The following is an 18420-nucleotide window of genomic DNA, read 5'->3' as shown; positions in this document are numbered from 1 at the left end:
GCTGCAGGAGGGGGCGGGGCGGGCGCAGCGAGGTGAGACCCCCGAGGAGGGGCTGCTGGCCCGGCTCAGCCCCACCCAGAGCCTCAGGTGGTTTATGCCAGCTGCCCACGCCCTCAAGCCCCAACACCCTGACTGACCTTGAGGCCGTCACTCAAGTGCTGTCCAAGGGCCACAGCAGTCGCCTCTCAGCGCCCCCGGACCTCCCAGCCCCACAGCCAAGGCTGGACTCACTGTCCTTCATGAACTGTTTTCCACAAACCTGCCCGTCTGTTCCAAGCTTCCATGTCCTACAGAACGTCCCCAGGAAGCTCAGAGTCCGTGCGTCTGAAATCTCCCAGCGAGAGCCCCCTGCTCGGCCAGCCCCGCCACCACCCTCCTCTCTGGGAGCCCGGGGGTGCTGCTGGGCCCTCAGGTGAGTCTCTGAGGGCCTGCACCCCCTCCCTCCCACCCAGGGAGCCCCGCGCTCCTGCCCCCAGTCTGTCCTCCCCGCCTCTGCCTCCCCGGCTGGATGAAGGGCCCCCTCTGGACTCACCACTGTCCACAGATAAAAGCAAAGAAGTACTTGTCATTTGTGTGGTGCTGGGCACTTGGAGATGCTGAATAAATAAATAAATATTCATGACTGACCATCCATCCAATGAGGACGTTTGTTCTCTGTGGACGAGTATTGTAGTCTTTTCTCTCCAGAGCTGAGCAAGTATACAAGAGCTGCCCGATAAATACATTTGTTTGACAACTTACTATACCTATTATATACACATCCAGGAATCAAAATATGAACTATTGGATAAATTAGTTTTTCCATGACCAGAAAAGGACTAGGACAGGGTCCTGCAACCTAATGTTGAACAATTGAAGGGACCTGACCAAGGCTCAGATCACAGACTGATGTAGAAGAAATCAGCTAAAGGGACCTCCCTGGTGGCCCAGTGGTTTTAAGAATCCGCCTTGCAATGCCGGGGATGTGGGTTCGATCCCTGGTTGGGGAACTCAGATCGCACAAGCCGGACGCTGCGATCAGCGTGGTTCCCTCATGACGCAAGTGACAACTGACTCAGCCTAATTACTTTTTTTAAAAGGAAAAGCTAAAACTAGGGCCATTAGGAGGAAACACAGGAGCAAATATTCAAGTGAACTTACTGGTTTTTCAGATATGACAACAAAAGTGCACATGAGAAGAAAAAACTTCAGAGAATGAAAATCTCCACAATCCACGTCTCCCATCCGATGCTTAAAACAGCGCCGACGACTTCCGTTGCTCTCCCTGTTCAGTGAACTGGAACTGCGCTCACACTGGCCCCGAGGAAGGACAAAGCGAGGTCACACACAGGACCTCTGGGCGCTCGTGTGACTGGAGGGGTGGAGAGTAAGAAAGCGGCCTCCGTGCCACTGCCCTTAGAAAGACCGTGATCATGTCCCATTTGACAGTTATTTAAATCAGCAGGTAATTCCAGTTCTAAACATATTCCCTACAAGAGTCGTGAGGATGATGAACGGAAGCAAAGTCCGTCTTCCTGGCCGGCCCCAAGCAAACACACTCTCTTAACCGAAGCTCGGCTCGCGCCTCCCCCCGCACCGCACAGCCCTGGCCCGCACGGTCGCCGGCACAGCCCGCTTGTCCTTGACTTTGCCCGGGGGGGTTAGGAGGTTAGGATGGCCCAGGAGAGCAGACGTAGGAAGAGCCCAGAGACTGCTGTGTAGCAGAAAAAAAACCAAGGAGATGTCATGGTGGTCCAGAGCCAAGACTCTGCGCTCCCAATGACACAACTGAGACCCAGCACAGACAGACAGATTTTACAAAACGGAACAGAAAAAGCAGGAACTGACGACTCCCTGGGACACCAAGACCTTCGGTGGAAACAAAAACCAAGCTGCAAAGCAGTATGTCTGCCATGACCCCGTTACAGAAGAACAGGTGAAAGTCATAGCGGACGAAGGAGTCGGACCCACAGGCGTGTCAGGGTAAGGAAGTAAGCACAGAGGCGGCTTGGGTGGCGTCCACGCCTCGCTCAGGACAGGGGCGGGTGGACTTGGGGTTGTCTGTATTGTTCAAATCGTTTCTACCCAGGAGGACGTACTTCTGCCTGGCTGATGGGCAGCTGCCTGCAAGCCTGACCATGTGCCCTTGGCCCACCTGCACCCACTTCCCCTGGAAGAGCCCGACAGGCGCACTGGGTGCCCCGTAAGATTGGAGGCTTCTCCTCCCGTGTTTTTTTTTTTTTTTTTTCTTTTCAATTCTCAACCTTGTTCACACCGAGCCAGATCAGCAATTCATCAATTACACTTTATTTTTTTTATCAATTACACTTTAGACTGTCTTGCCCGCCCCCCACCTGGTACTGGCTCTGCTGCAGGTCTCTGCAACAGTTAAGTTGTGGTTCTCTGTACCCACCTGTCTGTCTCCAAAACGGCAGCAGTTTGCCCTGAGACCTCAGTGCTCTGATGGATCTAAGAACAGTTGGTGATTTTCAGTTTGTTCAACACTTTTTGTGTTGGTGAGAAGGATACCAACCAAGTCCCTTGCATGCGGGCCAGGAAACCAGAATAAATAAATAAATAAATAAATATATATATATATATTTATATACCCCCCCCAATTGTTTTTTTTTTTTTTAATTTTCCCCCCTAATTGTTTTTAAAATTTTCCATGGTTTCAATAACCATAACTACCTTTTTCTGCAGATTTTAAACATGTATTATACAGGACTTTTCTGTTGGGCTTCCCTGGTGGTTCAGTCAGTAAAGAATCTGCCTGGAATACAGGAGACCCAGGTTCGATTTCTGGGTCAGGAAGATCCCCTGGAGAGAGAAATGGCAACCCACTCCAGTGTTCTTGCCTGGAAAATCCCATGGACAGAGGAGCCTGGTGGGCTGCAGTGCGTGGGTCCCAAAGAGTCGGACACGACTGACCAAGTAAACCACCACTTTTCTGTAAACTGTCGTCTAGAATTACTTGTGATCCCTTTCTGTCGACTGACTCTGAATTCTTCCCCTTGACCCCACCACGTCTGGGCTTTCCTGGTGTAACTCTGGTGTCACAGGTCCTGTGCCAATGAGACTCTGGGTTCTGCTGTCCTCCTGAAGGGTGCTGACTTTTGTTCTCCAGGCAGCTGAGTTACTAGAAGACTACAGGGACTTGTGCCACTTGGGCTTTACATTTTATTCTTCTCTGAAAGCCTCTGTCAGTTTCCAAACTTAGTCTCCCCTGGAGTTGGCCATTTTGGCCTCTGGCTTTGTCCTGCCCTGGGACCTTCTGCGTTTCAGGCCAGCCACGCACTTGAAGGGAGTTCATAGCTCCAAACTTCCCAGCACCCCTCAGTTTTCACCCATCACCCTCTCCAGCCAATAAGCCAGCGACTTTCTGCTCCGGTCTCGCTCATCAGGAGCCCTCAGGAGAAAGTGAAGTGAAGTCACTCAGCCGTGGACTGTAGCCTACCAGGCTCCTCCGTCTGTGGGGTTCTCCAGGCAAGAATACTGGAGTGGGTTGCCATTTCCTTCTCCAAAATCTCTTACAAGCACTGCCTTCTTGCAAATTCTGTTTGCTTTTTGTGATTCTCTGGTGCCTGCGGACAGCTGTTCCATGTTTTGTTCACACTTCATAAAGCACAGGGGTCTGCAATGACTGGAAGGGGAAATTCAACCTTTTGATCTTTGAGACAAAATCATGTCACCTAAAGTATCATCCTGTAACCGTATCAGCTATTTAAAACATGAACTATTAAAACACAACCAGTGAACAAAACTAAATATTAAGACCTGTAAAGGAGGATAAATCTCTACAGTCTGTCAGAGGAATGTTGCTGTTCACTCGCTCAGTCGTGTCTGACTCTGCGACACCATGGACCGCAGCACGCCAGGCCTCCCTGTCCATCACCAACTCCCAGAGCTTGCTCAAACTCATGTCTGTCGAGTCGGTGATGCCCTCCAACCATCTCATCCTCTGTTGCCCCCTTCTCCTCCTGCCTTCAATCTTTCCCAGCATCAGGGTCTTTTCCAATGAGTTGGCTCTTTGAGTCAGGTGGCCAGAGTATTGCAGCTTCAGCTTCAGTACTTCCAGTGAAGATTTAAGGTTGATTTCCTTTAGGACTGACTGGATCTCCTTGCAGTCCAAGGAACTCTCAAGAATCTTCTTCAGTACCACTGTTCAAAAGCAGCTATTCATTGGTGCTCAGCTTTCTGCATGGTCCAACTCCCATATCCATACATGACTACTGGAAAAACCATAGCTTTGACCCTATGCACCTTTGTCAGCAGAATAATGTCTCTGCTGTTTAATATGCTGTCTAGGTTTGTCATAGCTTTGATTCCAGGAACTGCAGTCCTTTTTTCATGGCTGTAGTCACAGTCCGCAGTGATTTTGGAGCCGCAGTGATTTTGGAGCCCCAGAAAGTAAAATCTATCACTGTTTTCACTCTTTCCTCATCTATTTGCCATGGAAGTGACCGGACTGGATGCCATGATTTTAGCCTTTTAAATGTTGAGTTTTAAGCCAACTTTTTCATTCTCCTCTTTCACCTTCATCAAGAGGCTCTTTAGTTCCTCTTCACTTTCTGAAATGTGGGTGGTGTCATCCCTCAGGCCCCCAGACTGCCTGTGACCATGTGAGCTACCCCACTGGGGCGGGGCCAGGACACTGGCGCATAAATCAAGGGTCTCACCCAGGCCCCGCCCCCAAACCGGCGCCCCGCCCCGCCGCAGCCCCGCCCCTCCCCATTGGGCGCCCCGCCCCGCCGCACGCACACCCGTTTCCATGGCGATGCCGCGCCAGGCCGCGGCAGCCGGGCCACCGAGCGGGCGTGCAGCGGCAGCGGCTACATGAGCGCGACGGGGGTGGCGGCCGGGCAGCGGCCCCGCAGCTCGGGGGTCCCGGGCTCCCGGGGCGCATTGCGCCCGCGCCCGCGCCCGCCGGCAGTCGCCCAGCCCGGACAGCACGGCGCGCCGCTGGGGCTCAGCGAGGCTCAGAAGCGGGTGCTGGACTTGGAGAAGAGCGTGCAGTTCCTGCAGCAGCAGCACTCGGAGACGCTGGTCAAGCTCCACGAGGAGATCGAGTACCTGAAGCGGGAGAACAAGGGTGAGGGGGGCCGCGGGCCGGCCCTCAGGAGGCGGCCTCGCGGGACTCCCCTCCAGGCCCCAAGCCCACTACACCACCCCCAACGGAAACCCGGCCGCCTCTTTTGAAAAACTTTGGTCGAAGTGAAACCCCGCCCCGAGTCCGCGCAGGCAGGTCGATGGATTTTCCCAAGCCAAGCAAACCCAGATGGATCCCTGCCACCTGGGTCATCTTGACTCACTCTGTCCCCTCTGAAGCCCGGGACCCAGCCGGCAGAGGGTGCCCTGCAGACGTCACGGATGCAGGGAGGGGCTCTGGCTCAGGGAGCAGCCAGGGGCACCCCGAGTCCACCCGAGGGTGCCATGGCTGGGTCCACAGGGGCTCAGCAGGGAGGCCTGGGCGGGGGGCAGCCAAGCTGCGTCTCTCAGAGTGGCCCCAGCAGAGCCTATGCTTGCTTTCAGATCTCCACTACAAGCTCATCATGAACCAGAAACCGCAGAAGAAAGGTAAGGCTGAGGCCCACAGCTGCCTCGTGCAAAGTGCTCTCAAGAGGAGCCCCCCGGACTGCCTGTGTGCACGCCAGCCACCCCAGGGGGACGGGCCGGACACACGGACGGCTCCCAGCCACGGTCTGGGTGACTGCACCTGAGCACAGCAGGGGCCAGGACAGAAGAGCGGGAGGCAGTCTCTGACCTCACGCCCCCATGGACCCCGGCCTCACTCTCCCAGAGGCTCGTCCACTTGCACTGCTGTCCCAGATGTCGTCCCCTGAAACATGGGCCGGCCCAGCACAGCCCCAGCTCCGGTCCCTGAGGCTTCGGGCCACCCCACTGTCTCCACGGCAACCACGCATGGCCTCATCTGCAGCCCACTTACCTTGCCTGTCCCCCAGTCTCACCCAGGGCTCCCCTCCCCTCCTATTGCTGAGGCCAGGTCCACATCGGGAGGTGGTCTGAGTGGTGAGCGGTGCCAGCCTCGAAGGCCCCCAGGGAGACATGCAGAGGGTGGGGTGGCGGGGACCCTTCTCTGGCTGATGTGGGCACGCAGTGCTGGATGCCCCCGAGGGGACCTGGGGAGAGGCCTTGCTCCCACTCGGCCCCCGCTTCCACCTGCAGCCCCCTGGCCACGGCTCCCTCTGGGACTGGCAGGGTCTGGGGCGGCCTTGCCCAAGTGTGAGGGGGTACCGGGACCCACGGGGATGGGAGCGTGGCCCTGCCACCGTGGGCTGACCCCACGCCCCCCACAGGCAGCATGTCGAGCTCCAGCCTTCAGTCCGGCAAGTCCGTCTCGAATACGACAGTGTCGGGTGAGCGCACCAGTACCTCTGTGCTCGGGGTCGGGGTGGAGCAGGGCCCCTCAGGCACCCTGGGCCTGATGTGGGCGCCCATGGTGGTCCGCAGGGGGCACCTCTGCCAGGCCCTGTGGATTTGGGGGTTAAGGAGAAGCTGAAGGGACCCAGGAGGGCCCCCAGGGGCCTGTGAGCTGAAACCCCCCAGGATGAGGCCAGGGGACAGGTCAGCGGGCTGGCTAGAGGGAAGACCGTCGGTGTGGGGTGTGAGGCAGGCAGAACATGTGACCCACGAGCCCGGTGGTCCTCTGCCCGCTCACCTCAGCCCTCAGAGCAGGCAGGGCGCAGGTGGGGGGCCTGAAGCGGAGCCAACGGAGGGCCTCGAGAGCCGCCCTTCCCGACGCTGCCTCTGAGCCCCTCGGCTTCACGTGGGCTGGGCCCAGATCTCGCCTTCTGTTTCATTTTGCCCGAAATGGGGTTCAGGTCAGGGAACAGCTGCTGGCCCACCCCCCCCACCCCGAGCTCTGCCGAGGCCCCCAGGACCACTCTGCAGGGTGTGTGGGGCTCTCTCCCCGCCTCAGCTGCTGGGGCAGCCGGCCTTCAGCACTGCAGCCCCTTCAGGACATTCAGGCCTCCACGGGCTTCGCCCCGCCCTGCCTCTGTGCCTCCCAGCAGCCTGCCCAGAGGGAGGCCGTTCCCCTGTCCCCTTTACTGAGGGACGGGTGGGGCCCCGCGGGTGCACGTGGCCCACTGACGCCCAGTGACAAGGCCCCGTCTGGGTCTGACCTGCAGCCAGCTCTCAGGGCAAGGCCAGGCCCCAGCCCGGCTCCTCTAAGAAGCAAGACTGGAAAGCTGAAGTCCCCCAGAAGCCGGACCTGGAGGAGGAGACCTCGGTCACCACCCTGCTTCAGGGCGGCAGGGTGGACAAGGCCCTCGGGGTGCAGGGGCTTGTTAAGTAAGGTTCCCTGCACCCCTGGGACGGGTGCGCTTGGCAGGTTCACAGCCTGGAACCCGCCCACAGGGTCACCCTTTCAAACGGTCTCCAGCGGGAAGTGAGCTCCTGAAGGCTGGGCTTGCCCACCTGGTGGGCACTGCCTTCTCCCCGCCCCGGGATCCAGTGGGCCCCCTGAACTGACCTGAATCTGCAGGAGGGGCTGGCAGCAGCCCCTAAAGCATGCTTTCAAACACAGAAGCAAAGTGTCCAGGCCTCCAGATTAGCTTGCTTTTCACCCAGAGAACCCCGAGTCTGGTCGGGGCTCCCCCAGGAACCGTGCTAGGTTCTGGAGGGCATGGGGTTGGCACACCAGGGCAGGGCCACCCCTGGCGCTTGCGTGCTGTCTGCTGGGCCGGCGGGCCCGCCCCTGCTTCTCTGCAGCCTGTGGGCACCCCGCGCCAGACCCTGAATTTGCGGTCAGCACCGAGGGCAGCTCAGACCACACTCGCCCCCTCAGTGTGTGTTGCGAGGGGAGGAAGGGGTGGGCCAGGATTCAGGCTGGCCCCAGGGACCCCCACCTGCTGCCAGGCACAGAAGGGAGCCAGGCTGCAGAGACACCCTCTCCCCACGCTGGAGCAAGTGCCTCCCCGAGAGCCGGTGAGACCACCCGCGGCAGGCTGCCCCCGCCCTGACTCTGGCAGCTCTCACGACTGTTTCAGGGAGGAAGAAGCAGACAGTGCTAACGCAGTGCCCCCCTGGGCGGTGGGCAGCCAGCACAAGGGCAGGCAGGTGCCAGGGGCGCCCCCCTCGGCGGGCCTGCCCCTGCATCTGCGCAAGCCCGCCACGCTGCAGCAGTGTGAGGTCGTCATCCGGCAGCTGTGGAATGCCAACCTCCTGCAGGCGCAGGAGGTGAGGGGAGGGGGAGGAGGGGAGGGGAGGGGGGGGAGGGGAGGGGAGGGGGAGGGGAGGGGGGAGAAGAGGAGGGGGAGAAGGGGAGGGGAGGGGAGGGGAGGGGAGGGGAGGGGGGAGAAGAGGAGGGGGAGAAGAGGAGGGGGAGAAGGGGAGGGGAGGGGAGGGGAGGGGAGGGGAGGGGTGCCCCGGGGCCCCACCGCCCCACCGCCCCACCGCCCCACCCAGCTCGCCTCTCCTCCCTGTCTTCAGCTGCAACACCTCAAGTCGCTCCTGGAAGGGAGCCAGAGGCCCAGGGCCGGCCCCGAGGAGGCTGGGCCCAGCTCCCCCAGGTAGGTGCCCTGGGAGGCCGCAGGGGCATGGTTGGGCCTGCTCCTCTGGGGCTCACAGCCGACTCCCTTCTCCAGGGACCAGGAGGCCCCGCACTTGGGGTCCACGCAGCTCCCCAAGGTCGCCGCCAAGGGCATCTCTAAGAAATGGTGAGTCCTACCCGGGTGGGAGGTGGGCCGCCTCTGCGCCTGGGGGCTGCGGGGTGGGGAGGGCGCCCGCGGTGACCCCCACTGCCCCCAGCCTGATCCTGAGCCGGGCGCCTGTGGCGGAGCGCGCCATCCTGCCAGCGCTGAAGCAGAGCCTCAAGACCAGCTTCGCGGAGCGGCAGCGGCGGCTGCAGGCGGTGCAGGGCCGGAGGCTGCGCCGCTCGCCGCTCTGAGTGCCAGTGCGGCCGCCACGCTGCACGGCCGCACCCACGGGCTCCCAGCGCTCGCAAGCCAAGCCAACTTCCCATCAACCAGGCCCACGGCGGATGCCGCCCGTGGCCTCAGGGCTGGGAACTGCTTATTTTCCCGTTCAGTTATTTTGCTATTCCGCGTTCTCACGCCTGTGTTATGAAATAAGCATGAGCCTACCTGTCGGAAGACTGGAAATAAAGCTCGTTTCTCCCAGTTGCGAGCCTCATCCCTCACCGGCTCCGAGGCACTGGGGCCCCGAGTGCCCCAGCTGTGTGCCTGGCGGTGGGCAGGGCCCACCGGGGGTCACCCCGCCTGCTGAGACCTGCGGCTGCCCTGGAAGGAAACAAGTTCAGGCGCAGCCCACACGCTCCGCCCAGAGCGCAGGGGGCTGCCTTCCAGGCACCCGACCAAGACACCGTCCTGTGTCCACCGGCACAAACAGCTGGTGAGTGGCCGCCCCGCCTGGCCCGCCTTCCTCCGCCGAGGGCAGGGGCCACGGCTGTGGGACAAGGTCCTCCCAGGATGCTGGCTCCGCCCAGTGATGGCCGCAGGACGCCCCCCATCTGCCAGAGCGACAGCTTCGTCTCAGACCCCTGCCCAGCAGGACAGTTCTCCCAGCCCCACGGAGTCTGGGCGTCCCCCCTCCAAAGTGGGGGAGCTGGCTCTGCCCCAGCAGCGCTCCTCAGTGGACAGAGGGCCCCTGACTCACGGGGGGGGGGGGGGGCGGGGAAACACAGTGACAAATCCATGACAAACACAGGAATAATAAATTTATTATAAGAACCACAGAAGACACGGTAATGCACATACAAAAAGAGGGGACCTCTCTTCAACAGAGAGCCAGCTGGCCAACGCCCCAGCAGGAGCCCATAGTCTCTCAGAACGCCGGGTCCAAGGACAGCATCCCAACCCGAGCGGGCCCAGTGCCTAACACACAGACACAGCTCCACGAGCGAGAGCCACCCAGACGCCCCGCTCCCAGGGCCCACAGCGCTGAGCGGGCTCCAGGCCTGGTGGGAGGCGGGGCGGTGAGGTGTGAGGCCCCAGCGGTGTTGGGGCCCTGCAGCCAGCGCCCAACCCCGGAGCACCCCATGGCGCGTCCTGAACCCGAACCATGGTCAGGGAACACTGCGTGCATCTTCAGGGTCTCCTACGTCCTGCACGCCCCCCGGGAAACGGCAGAAGGCTTTCCGGCACACACACACACCAAGGCTCACGCAGGACCCCACGGTGCCAAGTAGACACGGGCCCTGCAGAGGACAGCAGCCCGCGAGCGCAGGGCCAGGGCGTGGCTGGGGCCTCTCCACTCATGGAAGTGTGTGGCTGGTCCCGAGGTGCAGGAAAAGCAGAAGAGCTAACCTAGGTCCGGGCTCTCTAAGGAAGCCAGCATTGAGAAACGTCCGACACGGGGCCTGAGGAGGCTGCCAGCTGCCCCGTGGCCCCTGGAGGGCGGGAAGCTGGACAGGCAGCGGCGGTGCGGCTAAGCGGCAGAGAGGCAGGCCTGGTGGACGCTCTGGGCCCAGGTGTTGAGCAGGGCCGTGACCGAGTGCTTGTCAGGGAGCTGCAGCAGCCGTGAGGTCATGCACTGGTGCACCGACTGCAGGAAGGGGTTGGCGTCTGCGGGGAGGGGTGGCTGTGAGCCTCTGCGCCCCGCCAGGGCCCTCCACTGCCCCGCCCAGCCCGGGGCTCAGGTGCGGGGACTGCCCTCAGGGAGGGCCTCAGGGCCCAGTCCTCTACAGGCCAGCCCTGAGCGCGGGGAGGAACGTCTCCACCAAGGGGGCGCTCTTGGGGCCTGTCCCCGAGATGGGGCCCCAGGAGCCTCACAGGGGCCCACAGGGGCCCTGAGCCGGCTGGTCAGCACGGCAGGGGTGCGGTGGGCAGGGAGCCTCCCCTCTCTGTGGGCCCGCGAGGCCGCCTGCTCCGTCCACCAAGGAGGAGGGCAGCAGGGCCTCAGCAGAGCCCGCCCCCCGGGCACCCACCGTACTGCCACTGCCGGTTGATCCACAGCGGGCTCTGGGCGGGGTAGTCGGCGGGCACGCTCAGCTCCAGCGGCGGCACGCTGGGGAGGTCCTTGTCATCTGCAACACACAAGGCGGCACCTGAGATTCCGCAGTGCCCGCCAGGCCTGGAGGCCCTGGGGAGGCCCGTGCGGAGCCCAGGAGCTGACTCCCGCGCTTCCCGTCTCCTCAGGGCTTCAGGCGCACAGAGCCGCAGCTGGATGGGAGGGAGGGGCTTCTGTGCCCGGGGCAGGGCGGGGTGGGGGATGAGAGAGAGCGGGCTCAGGGCCAGCCCCCAGGCAAGTGCACCCCCAGGCGTGTGGGCCAAGGACGACAGCGGGCAGGTTCCAGGTTCCAGGAGGGCTGGGCTGGGGCGAGCAGGCGGTCCCACCAGCCCCGCCCCAGCACTCACCCAGCTTGCATATCAGGTGGACGGTGCCGTTGTTGCTGCAGTGCGAAGGGTCTAAGTTCACCAGGAACTTGGGGTCCAGCCGGGCCACCTCCCCCTGGAGCACGTTGGGGATGCTCTGCCGCTCATCCTCTTCAAACTTCCGCTTCCGGGTGGACACCACCGGGGCCCTGGAGGAGGCAGCCATGCTGACGCCCTGGCCAGGCTGCGGTCCGGCCCGGCCACCCGCCAAGCCCCAGGGCACGCACTGGATGGGCGGGCCGTGGATGGCTGCCATGGCCGGCACGAAGGTGCGGTAGAGGGAGTGGTTGAAGACGGGCGACCGGATGTTGGCCAGGACGGCGTCCAGGAGCGGCTGGCAGAGGTACTGCTGCTTGGTGGGGGGCACTGCGGGCGGCGGGGGCGTGGGCTGCGGCAGGACGCTGGGGTCAGCAGCCCGCTCGTGGGCCCCGGCCTCGTCCTCACCCAGCCAGCCTTCCCGACGTCCCCACAAGCTCCACCCCACAGGCAGGGCGGCCAGGCCCATGGGCCACGAGAGCTGAGTGCTACAGGGCCGCAGCCAGAGGCATCCCCCCACGCCCTCACCTCACCCACCGCACGGGGCAGGGCCCCCGCCCCCGCGGACTGCAGGCTCCAGCTCGTACTTGGACCGTGGTGAGCCCTGACCGCCAAGGATGCCCCCGACCCTAGCAACACCGCCAGGCACAGCAGCCCACTCACCACCGCCATGTCGTTCTTGAGCTTCTCCAGGGCGATCTCACATTTCTGCAGCGTCTTCAGAGGGCACCTGAGGGAGGAAGATGGGGCTGGCCCTCCATGTGGGGCGGGGAGCCGAGCGCTCCCAGGTCTCTACCCAGCCACGGACAGCCTGGCCTCCTCTGGACGGAGTGGGCTGGGGCCTCGGCCACCGGCACCACTCCCTGGAGCCCGCCAGCCCACCCGCTGTCCCCAGGCCCAGAGTCTGAGGCAGGGCGGCCCCACGCCCAGGACAAGGCACACCGTGACAGGTCCAGGGAGGATGGAGGCCAGGCCCCTGCCCCCACCCAACGACGGCTGAGAGGCCAGAGGGCCGCCCACCTCCCGCAGGACCCCTCAGCGCCCAGCGTTCCGCCCAGATGAGCAGAACAGGGAGGACATTCCAGAGGAGCTCCCAGCCTGAGCCAAGCCCCCAGGAGATGGCAGGGTCCCCAGGCCAGACCACCTGTGGGGGGGTGCTGGCCAAGCTCTGACCTCAGCAGCTCAGTGGCTGGTGGGAGAGGGAAGGGACGTGAGGGTGTGGCCCTGCCTTTGAGCCCCTTTCAGACAGTCTGGTCCCTCCCACGGCCAGCGCGTGGGAGCTCAGTGCCCCTTCTGCACACGTGGGCACTGGGACCATCACCGACCCAAGGCCACCCGCACGTCAGGGGCTGGGCTGAGGCCCTTCAAGGCCAGCAAGAGGGCCGTGAGGGCCACGGGGTGGGACCCTCTGTGAGCGGCGGGAGCAGCACTGTCCCCACAGGCTGGGCAGCAAGGCTCACCGCTTGGAGGGGTCCGTCAGGATGTCCAGCAGGCTCTTCATCTTACTCAGGTCCTTTTTCCTGTCTGGGGCAGAAGCAGACCCTCAGACAGGGCCGAGGTCCCCGCCCCGCCCTGCCCCGCCCGCCGGCCCGCAGGCCCACCTTCGTTCTTGTCGATCTTGTTGATCATGCGGCGCAGCGGCTCGATGTACTTGGACAGCTGCTTCAGCTTGTCCAGGTACTGCTGCTCCTCAGCCTGGCTGGAGCCCGCGGGGCTCATGACGGAGCTGGGGTTCACTGAGGGACACGGCCTGGTGAGCGCGGCCCAGCCCACAGAGGGCATGGCTGTGCCCGACCCACGCCCGACTTACCGGGGGTGTTCAGCGGTCCTGGGGAGGGGACGCTGAAGTTCTGCGGGGTGCGCGCCGTCACTGGGCTCTGGGAGGGCTGTGGCGAGGGGCTGGGCAGGAAGCTGCTAGGGGACGGGGCGGGGCCGGAGCTGGCAGAGAGGAGGCGGTGAGCCGGGCCGGGGCGGGGCTGGGGCTGGGGGGCGCCGCCCGGCCGGGCCTACCTGACATTGGAGTTGGGCTGCGAGCTGGGAGGGCCGGGCTGCGGGGACGGCTGCGGGGGAGGCGGCATCGACTGCGGGGTATGCACCTGCTGGCCCGGGGATGGCGAGGACAGCACCGGGAGGCCGCTCTGGCTGACCTGCAGGGAGGGCGCGCCTGCTGAGCCGCCCCGCGCACCCCCGCGGCCCCTCTGCCGCCGCCTCTCAAACACCCACACAGTGCGCGCGGCCCCAAGCGCTGGCGGCAGGGCTGGGCTGCTGGCCCTGGGCTAGCGGGGACTTCTGAGCAGGGACACAATGTGCCAAGTCCCTGCCTCGTGTGTGTGGGAGCCTGTGGGCAGGGGAGGCCAGCGAGGACCACGCACAGTGACAGGTGGGCCGACCTCCCAAAGCCTCCGTGACCCCTTGGGCCCCGAGGACAAGCCGGGCGGCAGGGGAGCGTGGAGGCTCTGCCATGCCGTCACCCCGCGTCTCCCTCACCAGCGCCCACGCTGGAGCTGCGCTCTGGCAGTCAAGCAACCCCTGCCGCGAGGGGAGAGCACAGAGCACTCAGGGTCACCCGCTCCCCGCAGCCCTCGTCAGGCGGACGCAGTGGGTTCCCACCCCACTCTTCCACTAGGACGCTGCCATGTCTGTCTGTGAATGCTGAGGGAGGTGGTCACACGCCCAAGACTAGGAAAGCGAGCGTGTGGAAACTGTTTTCTGCCCGGGACACAAGAAGAGCTACCCCCGGCCAGGCAGATGGCAGCCCACCAGGCCCTGAAATGCCCCCAGAGTGGACTCGTGCGGGGCCTGCAGGGGGTGCACAGAGGCCTGGCCCCTCGCCACACGGGACGCCTCCGCAGGCCCTGCTGGCTCTGCCTGGGGCGTCCGGCACACCGCGGCTACCTCCTGTGTGCTGAGCATCTGCTCCCTAGAGGCAGCTCCCAGGCCGCCCTCCAGCCCGCCCGCCCCACTCTGCAGGCCTGGCCCGCACTCTGCGCCCGGCACCACGGATGCCAGCTGAGGGTCACTCTGCCCTGGTGGCTGCTTTCAGTTGAGTCAGGGAAGATGGAGGAGCGTTCACAGGAGCCCGGACCCCATCAGACTGCCTGAGGCCACCCTCCCCACCTGCTCCCCCAGAATGGCCTGGCCCAGGCCCCTCTGGCTCTGCCCACCTTTCCTTGGACAACTGCAGCCTCCCGCGGCCCCCCGCCACCCAGCACAAGCTGACAGCCCCCTCCTCATTAGCTGCACCCTTGGAGGCATTAAGGCTGGCCTGGCTTGCCCTAATGAGAGCCCTCAGTCTGGGGTCTGAGGCCCTAGGCTGGTCCCTGGAGAGCTTGGCCTGCCTGCACTCAAAACCATTAGGATGAAACGAAATGAAGCCCTCCAAGGCAGGCTCCAGAAGGAGGCAGACTGATGCTTGGGAATCAAAACACCCACCCCGCAGGCGGAGCTGGCGGTGAGGTGGGGCAGTCCGCCTGGGTGGAGTGCGCCTGCCTCCTAGTCTGCAGCCCTGGGACACTCTCCTCGCTGGAGTTACCGCCCGAGACAGGCATCCAGGCGGGTGCCCAGTCGTCCTCAGACACCCGGCTCCCAGGCTCCAGCCGGGGCTGGTATGACCGAGGCCCCAAGTGCCCCGGAGTCACTTCGAGAAGCGCCACCAGCACTGCTAACAGCAAAACCCTCCAGACCCGAGAACCAGATGGGGACTGAGGCTGGCAGGACCTGCTCCAGAGGAATGGTGCACAGCCACCTACGGCGACGCGGACCTGAGGACTGAGTCCAGGAGAGCCTGACTGTTGCTGACACGTGAGGAGGAGAGAAAAGCCGCCAAGCGGGCTCTCCGCCCACGCTTCCTGTCTGCCCCTCAGCCCCATCTGCCCCACCTACGCTGACTTCTTAGCGTTGGGTCAGACCTGTCCCCTGTCTTGTCCACTGCTGCCACTGAGGCGGTGAAGAAGGGCTAAGGAAGCAAAGATTCCCCGAGAGGCCTTCTCACACCCACTGCTGCTAGAGCGTGCAGTGAGGCCAGCCCACCAGACCCCGGGATGCATGAGCGCCCCACCCCAGGGGCAGACCTGGGAGCCTGGGGCGTGGCTGCCCAGGCTGGCCTCCATCGCTTGCAGGCCATGGGCACGCCCCCCACCCTGAAGGCTGGTCCTCAGGACACCAAACCCGGCAGGAGGAGGGGTGACCCCGCCCCTCCCCCACTGCCACGCCCCAGGTCCCCGCCTCAGCTCTGTGGTCAGCTCTCTGCTAGGACAGAGGTCACAAATCCACGCCACCCTCGAAGCCACCGAGTGCCACGCGGGCTGCACCAGACTCCAGCAGAAGCAAAGGCAGTGTGACCGCTGGGAAGGGGAATGGAGCGCACCCCGAGAGCCGGGAGCCCCGGAGGCCCACGGACGAGGCCAGGACAGAGTGGCGGCCGACACGGTCACACGGGGCCTGCAGTCCTGCCCTGGCCACAGATGTGATGTTGGCAGTCTGCTGCACATGAGACCATGTGTGGGTGAGCCGGGGGAGGGGTGCAGGGTCACAGAGCCCCTCCAAAGGCTGTGGGAACCCCATCGGCATGCTCCCCCGGCTCGAGCCATAGGGCCAGGCCGGACGCTAAGGAACATGCGGCATCCCCGCGCAGACACGGCACTCAGCAGACACGGCCACAGGGGGCAGAGGCCCGTGGGCCTCACCACGGCACACCTGCTGTCTGAGGTCAACACCTCCATGAGCCGCTGTGGGAGGGAGACAGGAAGAGCCAAGGCCAGGACTGGACACAGGCTGGGGGGCGAGGGGGCCTGTGGAGAAGTCACAAGGCCTGGCCTCCCACCCCAGACACCAAGGACACTGTGGACGCTACTGGGCAAGGCCGGGAGGCCCTTCCGTCCATCGACATCGATGTGCGGGGGGTGGGCACCCAGGGGTGAGTCCCGGAAGTCAGGGCTGACTGCTGGAGCCAGACGCCCCATCCTCGGGCGCCTCCTGGTCTCTGGAGCAACGGCCCCCGGCTCTGTGCTCAGAGCTGAGGCGGGAAGAGAGCACGGTGCCCTCCCCCAATCACACACTGGGAGAAGGTGGCAAGAGGGAAGATCTGGGGGCATCGCAGGGTGGACGTGGCACATGCCATGTGCAGCTCAAACCCAGACAGGCCGAGCGGAGCTGCCCCGAGGACCCCAGGGACTGGCCCGATCCAGCCAGGAGCTCGCTGGCACAAGGGTGACAGGCACTGGCTGGCGCCTCCAGAGCCTCGGCGAGGGGCCCTCACCTGGACTCCGGGCCCCACTATCTGCGAGGCAGGGGCCGTGGGCACCGCTGTCTGCGGCGGGACCTGGGGCTGCACCTGCGGCTGCTGCACCACCATCGGAGCCCGGACCTGCAGAGGAAGGAGCAGTGACCTGCAGCCACCAGGCCAGGGGTGGGACGCCCGCGCGTCTGGCCGAGGAGGGGCTCCTGCCGCTTCCCTGGCTGACGTCTGCTACCAGTCAACCCTCACCCGTGGCTCACTGGCAGTGCCCACGCCAGCCTCGAGCCTTGCCTCCCTGACTCCAGTGAGAAGTCTGCCCCGATGGGCCACCACCAGCAGCTGCCGCGGTGAGCCCAGGGCACTGATGGCCCCCGAGAGCCCTGCTCGCAGCCCCGACTCCTTGAAGGAACCCAGGCCAGCAGGCTCCTGTTGACAGGACCCCGCCCGGGACCCCCCAGCCCTCCTGCCTGCGCCCTGGGGCCTCCGAGTCACCCACTACATGGCTCAGGCACAGCTCTGCCCCGCCTCACCCAGTGAAGGGCAAAGAGAAAAGGACAAAAAGGCAGGAAGCGAGGCAAGAACACAGTAAAGTGGCTCTTGACACCGCTAACGTCCCCGCGTGCGTACAATACCGTCTCCCACGCGATGGCCCGTTTACAGACACGGGTCTGCTTTCGCACAGATGTATGACAAGGTAACATCGCGTGCCTGCCTCAGAAACATGGTCACGGCCTCTGCTCAGAACAGAACTCCGAGTGGGCCCTGGGCCGGGCCGGCGGACCACAGTGAGAATGCGGGTGCTGCCGTCTACCTTCTCACCCACAACCTCACGATGCCCTTGGCCTCCACCAAATCAGCCCGGCTGCTTGGAAGACACGGTGCCTCCTGGCAGGAGGGGCACCGCTACGGGCGTGGCAGCCAGTGGGACGCACGCACCTTCGCTGAGCGGCACGTGGGGGCCGGGGCAGGGGTGCCAGGGCGAGTCCTGGTGCTAGAAGAGGGCCTGCCATCCACAGCCCCAGGGACACCGGCTACTCACGAGCTTCAGCTGCGGCTGGGCGTACAGCATCTGCCCGGGGAGGGCCGGAGCCTGTGACGCCAGAGGCTGCGGCTGTGGCTGCGGCGGGGGCTGCGGCGGGGCCGGGTGGTGCTGCGGGGGCTGCAGCTGCTGAGGCAGGGCCTGCGAGGGCGCTGGGGGGGGCTGCTGCAGCGGGGGCTGCTGGATGGGCGGCTGGGCCTGGAGAGCCTGCTGCTGCAGCTGCAGCTGCGCCATGCGCTGTAGCTGCTGCTGCTGCATCTGGGGCAGAACAAGCAGCCCCGTCAGCTCCCGGCCCAGCCCAGCAGCGCTCCCAGGGACAGAGGGACTCCCAGAGTCACAGGGCCCTGCCCACGGACACCAGCCCATCCGAGGCCTGAGGGGACAAAGGCAGGGTCCAGGGGGAGGGTCCGGAGGGCGTGGTAAGGGGTCAGGTTTAGGTACAGCCCCAGAGAAGCCAGGCAATGCTTGGCTGACCACAGACCTTGGGAGCCCCTTCCAGGGGTGCCTGTGTGGCCCCGAAAGTGGGCACAGGACCAGCTTCAGGATGAGGAGGAGAGGCGTGCCTGAAGACGCCCTGTCAGCACAGGAGAGGGGCCAGGGGAAAGGAGGCACAAGCCCAGGCCAGGAGTAGTCGGCCAAGGGTGGGTCCTTTGGGGCTTCCCTCCCCCAACCCACGACAGGCCGGAGCGGGAGACGCTGAGGCTGTCAGGCCTGACTGAGACCACGTGTGAGAGACGAGCTTCTCCTGTGACAGGCCACCCGCATGGGAGGGT

General features: G+C 64.0%; 2 protein-coding genes across 3 annotated transcripts in view; one reads left to right on the top strand and one right to left on the bottom strand.

The window, feature by feature from the left end:
* Positions 1–4721: 4721 nt before the first annotated feature.
* LOC122693561 (coiled-coil domain-containing protein 74B-like) lies at positions 4722–8937 on the top strand. Its single transcript, XM_043901076.1, has 8 exons — positions 4722–5071; positions 5512–5556; positions 6297–6356; positions 7131–7293; positions 7992–8181; positions 8434–8513; positions 8589–8660; positions 8752–8937. Exons 1-8 carry the CDS (start codon positions 4816–4818, stop codon positions 8888–8890), a joined length of 1005 nt encoding a protein of 334 aa, XP_043757011.1. The 5' UTR covers positions 4722–4815; the 3' UTR covers positions 8891–8937.
* Positions 8938–9662: 725 nt separating this feature from the next.
* MED15 (mediator complex subunit 15) overlaps positions 9663–18420 on the bottom strand; it is a 46322-nt gene continuing 37564 nt past the window's right edge. Inside the window, exons 7-17 of one of the 2 annotated variants that reach the window (XM_043901073.1) lie at positions 17648–17905; positions 16630–16737; positions 13383–13519; positions 13183–13310; positions 12974–13108; positions 12833–12896; positions 12036–12102; positions 11564–11724; positions 11319–11485; positions 10889–10987; positions 9663–10526 (exon numbers count right to left, since the gene is read on the bottom strand). In XM_043901073.1, the coding sequence (XP_043757008.1) occupies positions 10390–10526; positions 10889–10987; positions 11319–11485; positions 11564–11724; positions 12036–12102; positions 12833–12896; positions 12974–13108; positions 13183–13310; positions 13383–13519; positions 16630–16737; positions 17648–17905 (1461 nt within the window). In that variant the 3' untranslated portion in view covers positions 9663–10389. Of the gene's footprint in view, positions 10527–10888; positions 10988–11318; positions 11486–11563; positions 11725–12035; positions 12103–12832; positions 12897–12973; positions 13109–13182; positions 13311–13382; positions 13520–16629; positions 16738–17647; positions 17906–18420 lie in introns of those variants that run through there. The other variant, XM_043901074.1, reaches the window with a different exon arrangement.

The sequence above is a fragment of the Cervus elaphus genome, chromosome 5 (genome assembly GCF_910594005.1).
Source record: "Cervus elaphus chromosome 5, mCerEla1.1, whole genome shotgun sequence".
NCBI lineage: Eukaryota > Metazoa > Chordata > Mammalia > Artiodactyla > Cervidae > Cervus > Cervus elaphus.
This window is presented reverse-complemented; position numbering and strand designations above follow the sequence as displayed.